The sequence below is a fragment of the Suricata suricatta genome, chromosome 17 (genome assembly GCF_006229205.1).
Source record: "Suricata suricatta isolate VVHF042 chromosome 17, meerkat_22Aug2017_6uvM2_HiC, whole genome shotgun sequence".
In the NCBI taxonomy this organism is placed as follows: domain Eukaryota; kingdom Metazoa; phylum Chordata; class Mammalia; order Carnivora; family Herpestidae; genus Suricata; species Suricata suricatta.
Genome location: NC_043716.1, coordinates 43,008,693 through 43,013,085, shown reverse-complemented (window position 1 = coordinate 43,013,085; position 4,393 = coordinate 43,008,693). Strand labels below are relative to the sequence as shown.

Below are 4,393 nucleotides of genomic sequence, written 5' to 3'. Positions count from 1 at the left end.
CCCCCCCCCCCCCCCCCCCCGCACTGCCCTGCCCAGCAGGATGGGAGGGGTCTGCACAGTCAAGGGGAGAGGGGGAAGGGCAGGGAAGGAAAGGAACTAACCCCCTGGTGTTTCCTGCCCAGGGGGCCACATGTGAAGTTTGGGGACCAACCCAATCCGTCCCCTAGGTGGGTGGAGCTGACTGATGCCGGCAGGTCCCCGGGTCACAGATGCCACTCTGCGGCCTTCACCCGGCCTGTTTACTGACCCCACCCCTAGCTGAGGAGCTGAGGAGTAACGGGATCTGCAGTGCCCAGGGCGAGATCCAAGAGCTGCGTCACCACTGCCATGGCCCACCCCACCCAGATTTATTAGGAGCCAGTCATGGGGAACGGCCCCTCCCGTCTCACGGAGGACCAAACAGGAAGGGACACTTCCTGTCAGCAGTGCCCAGGCCCTCCACGTCCAGGGACCCCCACCAGAGGAGGAGGCAGAGGTGGGCTCAAAAGAACAGGCCACAGTCATCCCCTGCTTTCAGTGTGGCCCGCGATCCTTAGGCCAAATGAATGAGCCTATGAATCCCTAACCCTTGGGAAGCTGGGGTGTGGGGCGGGGGGCTGGCCCCTCCTCCATCAGACCCTTGCAGTCACTTGCTTATGGAGGCCTCCTCAGAGGGGGCATCTCAGACATCCTGAGGACACGGAGCGGGGCTCAGTCCCTGTGTCTTGGGCCCAGTGGGACTGGGGGAGAGACAAGCACCCTGACACAGCCAGGGTAGAAGTACAGGGTTGCCCACTTTGCCGTCTTCCTAGGGTTCCTCTCAGGATGACGAACACATCAAGAGAGGGTTCTAGAGGGCTTAGAGCTAGTGGGGGGGAAACCCATCCAGCAGAACTTTCCAGCCTTTCTTAACACAGACCGCATAACTCAGAGAGCAGCAGGGTCTGGTACTGAAGTGTTCAGGCTCAGTAGCCACACCTGAGTTCGAATCTTGCTTTTACCACCTTCTAGTGGGGTGGCGGGGCGCTCATGAGCAAATGACTTAACGTCCTGCATCTGCTGACCACCAGTGGCGGGGACGCCTTCCCAGGGCTATGAGACACAAGAGCTGTTGACCATAAAGCGCTGGGCACGGCACCTGGCCCCTGAATAATGGCAGCCATCATCATTATCACCTCGTCCCTCCACAGGGCGCAACAGGGCTTAAATTAGTTGGTGAATCCAAACCAATACTCTTCTGAGAATTTCATGGTACTTCTGAAATCATCTCATTGGCCCAAATCACTGTGCCATGCAAGCATCAGAAAGGCAAGCTTTCTCAGGTGGGAACACAGGGGGACAAGACCCGGGCTTCCTCCTCCCCCGCCTGCGCCCTCACCTTGTCCAGGTGAGCCTGCGGGGAGGCCTGGCCCCCCAGCACCAACCACGGCTCAGCCAGGCACACCCCCCGGCCCGGCCCTGGCAGCCCACAGAAGGCCAGTGGTTGGAGAAAGGAAGACTGGGTTTGGGGGGGCTGGAGGGTAATAAGGAGGCTCTGAACTCCATGACTCACCAGGAGAGGGGCCGGAAGTGCAGGCTGTTTGGCTGACTGGCAGTAGCAGCAATGCCTGCCTGCCTTTCAGAGGGACCGACTCCCTCCCTGTTCTCTAGACAGCAGTCTGTCCCCAAAGGAAGACCTTGGGAGGTCTCTTCGCTCTTCAACCTGGGTACCTGATCCCCAGGCCCCCAGCAACCCTCTTTCCAATGTGCACCCCATTCCTCTGTTCAGAAACCCAAGGGGTTCCCTGGGGATCCCCATCCCTGATCGGCAAGTGGCCAGCTTCCCCTTTTACTCCAGCCTCTGGTCCACCTGACTTGGGAACTCTCCACCCCAGCCCAGCAAGCTTTCCCATCATTCCCAGACAGCTAGCCCACCTTCCGGGCTTCCCTCGAGGGCCCCTCCCAGCCGCTCGTCCCACAGAGAGCCCTGGGACCCTTTGCCCCACTCGGTTTCTCCTGCCTCCGACAAAACATGCCCTGAGGATGTCTTACACTCTTCTGTACCTTCCACCCCCCTCCACCACGTATCTGGTTCAGCCTCCAGCAGCGAATGCTACAAAAAACCCACAACAACCCTGCAATTAACAAAGAGGTCTTCCAACCACACTGTGTGGGGCACTCAACAGAGCTGGAGAGGAGATGGGTTCTGCCATCACATACCAACAAGGCACTGCCAACCTGCTGCCTCGCTGCCCCCAAGGGGCGCTGTGGTGCCCCACACTCTTACCCCCCAGGCCTCCCCTGCTGGTGGTCAGAAAGCCACTCACAGATAACCCACCGCCCTTCCCCCACCCCGGGGTAAGTTCCACCCCGGCACACTGGCCTGCCAAGCCCAATCCATCTCCCCCAAGCATTTCCTGGACCATTAGGATCCTGATGCCAGAAAACTGTGCCCGGGACTACCAGATTCATTAAGTACAGGGGCGTGAGGAAGGACTGCGGCCTAGATGAGGGGCATTCCAGGCAGAGGGCACAATGATGTGCAGGGACAACAACTTCTCCCTCCTGTCACTCCACTGCCACTGTGGGAACCTGTCTCCCCCACTGCCATCTCCCTGCCCACACCTAAGCTTCTTTCAGGGGTGTTCAATGTGATGCCACTGGGAAGGGGCCCCTCTGGGGCTGTGGGGGCTACAAGTCCTGAGACGCAGCCCCAGGGAGGGAGGGCAAGGAGAGGGGGGATGAGAATGCAGAGGGGACACTGTAGGCGCCCTCCCTGATGGGGCCTCTCCCCAGGCATTTCCAGCTCCCTCTGTCAAAAGCTCCACGGGAAAAGGCTGAGTCAGCATGTAGGCCACGATGACTCTTCCGGGGCCTGACTTTAAAATGTGCTCTTGGGCTGTTGGAATGACCACCCTCCTCCACCCCTCCCACCCGCCTCTTCTTTGGAGATCCTTCACAGAGGAGCAGGACACAGGCAGGAGAGCAGGGAGGCAGGGGACAGCGGTGGGGAGAGAGATGCTGCCTCATTTGTGTCTAACATTCAACTCCAGGTGGGCATGGAATTCGTGGGGGGGGTGTCTACTTGCTGTGAACGTGGGTCACTCCAAACCCCATCACTCCCATCCACACAATCAGGACGGCATATTCAGGCAAATACGTGTCTTGGTCCCCGACATCATGCTGACCAGGCCAAGCAAGCAAGGCCATGGCTAGAGAACCCAGACCCTCCAGGGGGCTGTTTGGGTTTTGCAGAAAACTGCAAACACTGCACTACTGTCCCCTTCCACTCACCCCCATCTGAAAATTAAACATAAAGCAAGATGAGGCTGGGCCCAGCACTGGGGCTGTAGTAACTACCCTGGGGGGAGGCTCGTTTGGACTCCTGTGCCCCCCTCCTCCGGAAGTAGATCTGTCCCTTTAGTTCTCAGATTCTTGGTGCAGGGTCTGTCTGTCCCCACATGTCACTGTCACCCTTTGAAAGAGCAGCAGCAAGAAAAGGCGCAAGTTCGGTTTTTTGTTTTGTTGGTTGGATTTTTGCATCTTTAGCAGCTCTTTTGGGGCCCAAGGTCTGTCTACTCTGGAGGGGTGCCAGTTTGGTCAGAGCCACCCACCCACCCACCCACCCACACACAGTGCCCAGCCTGTCGCTGCATCCTGGGGGCACAAAACTGCCCACAGCGCTTCCTTCAAACAGTGAGGTTGCCACACACCGCAAGCTGTCCTTGAAAACCAAGTGTGGAAAAGAAAATATAAACGCCCCCGAGATGCCAGGAAGAGCAAACGAACCTTACGAATAATTCGAAAACAACAATAACGCGTGGGTCCTGGGGCAAAGCTAGGGGACGGGCCTGGAGGGAGCAGCCTCTGGGGTCCCCGGACGCGCTCCGCAGGTCTCCGGGCCCAGGGCAGGGCCGGCGCCGGGTGGTCCGGGAGGGCGGGCGCGGGGGTCCTCCCGGAGCCCGCCCTCTTCCTCCGAGGCAGCTCGAGACCCCCGGGCTCCCCTCCCCCGCCGCCTGCCACATCTGGTTCCACTCAGGTCCTCCCCCACCTCCCCGCGTGCTCCTCCTCCCCTCTCCTCCCCACCCGCTTTCAGAAAAGCGGAGACGATTTTTAAAAACCCAGTCACACACACGCAAACACACGCAAACACACGCACGCACACGCGCTTCTGGGGGGGGAAAAAAGGAGGGAAAAATCGAGAGCGGACCTCTCCCGGAGCCCCCCACTTCTCCCCCGGCCCGGCCCCCAAAGTTGGCCAAGTTGGCAGCGCCTTACCCGGGAGGGCGGCGGCGGCAGCGTCCCCGGGGGCGCCGAGGAGGCCGATGTGCAGACCCCCGAGGAGCAGGACGCAGCGCAGCAGGTGACGAGACCAGGGCGCGGGGACCGCCCGGCGGGGCCCCATGCCCGCGGCGCCGGGAGACGCGGGGACCGA

The 4,393-nt window shown here is 60.2% G+C and overlaps 1 protein-coding gene and 1 long non-coding RNA gene across 3 annotated transcripts in view; one reads left to right on the top strand and one right to left on the bottom strand.

The window, feature by feature from the left end:
- Nucleotides 1-4,384, bottom strand: part of MRC2 (mannose receptor C type 2) — a 52,709-nt gene extending 48,325 nt beyond the window's left edge. For both annotated transcript variants that reach the window (XM_029927536.1, XM_029927537.1), the window contains exon 1: nucleotides 4,237-4,384. In XM_029927536.1, the coding sequence (XP_029783396.1) occupies nucleotides 4,237-4,363 (127 nt within the window). In that variant the 5' untranslated portion in view covers nucleotides 4,364-4,384. The remainder of the gene's footprint in view (nucleotides 1-4,236) is intronic.
- Nucleotides 4,179-4,393, top strand: part of LOC115281874 — a 1,280-nt gene continuing 1,065 nt past the window's right edge. Inside the window, exon 1 of the long non-coding RNA XR_003904440.1 lies at nucleotides 4,179-4,321. This is a non-coding gene — a long non-coding RNA (uncharacterized LOC115281874). The remainder of the gene's footprint in view (nucleotides 4,322-4,393) is intronic.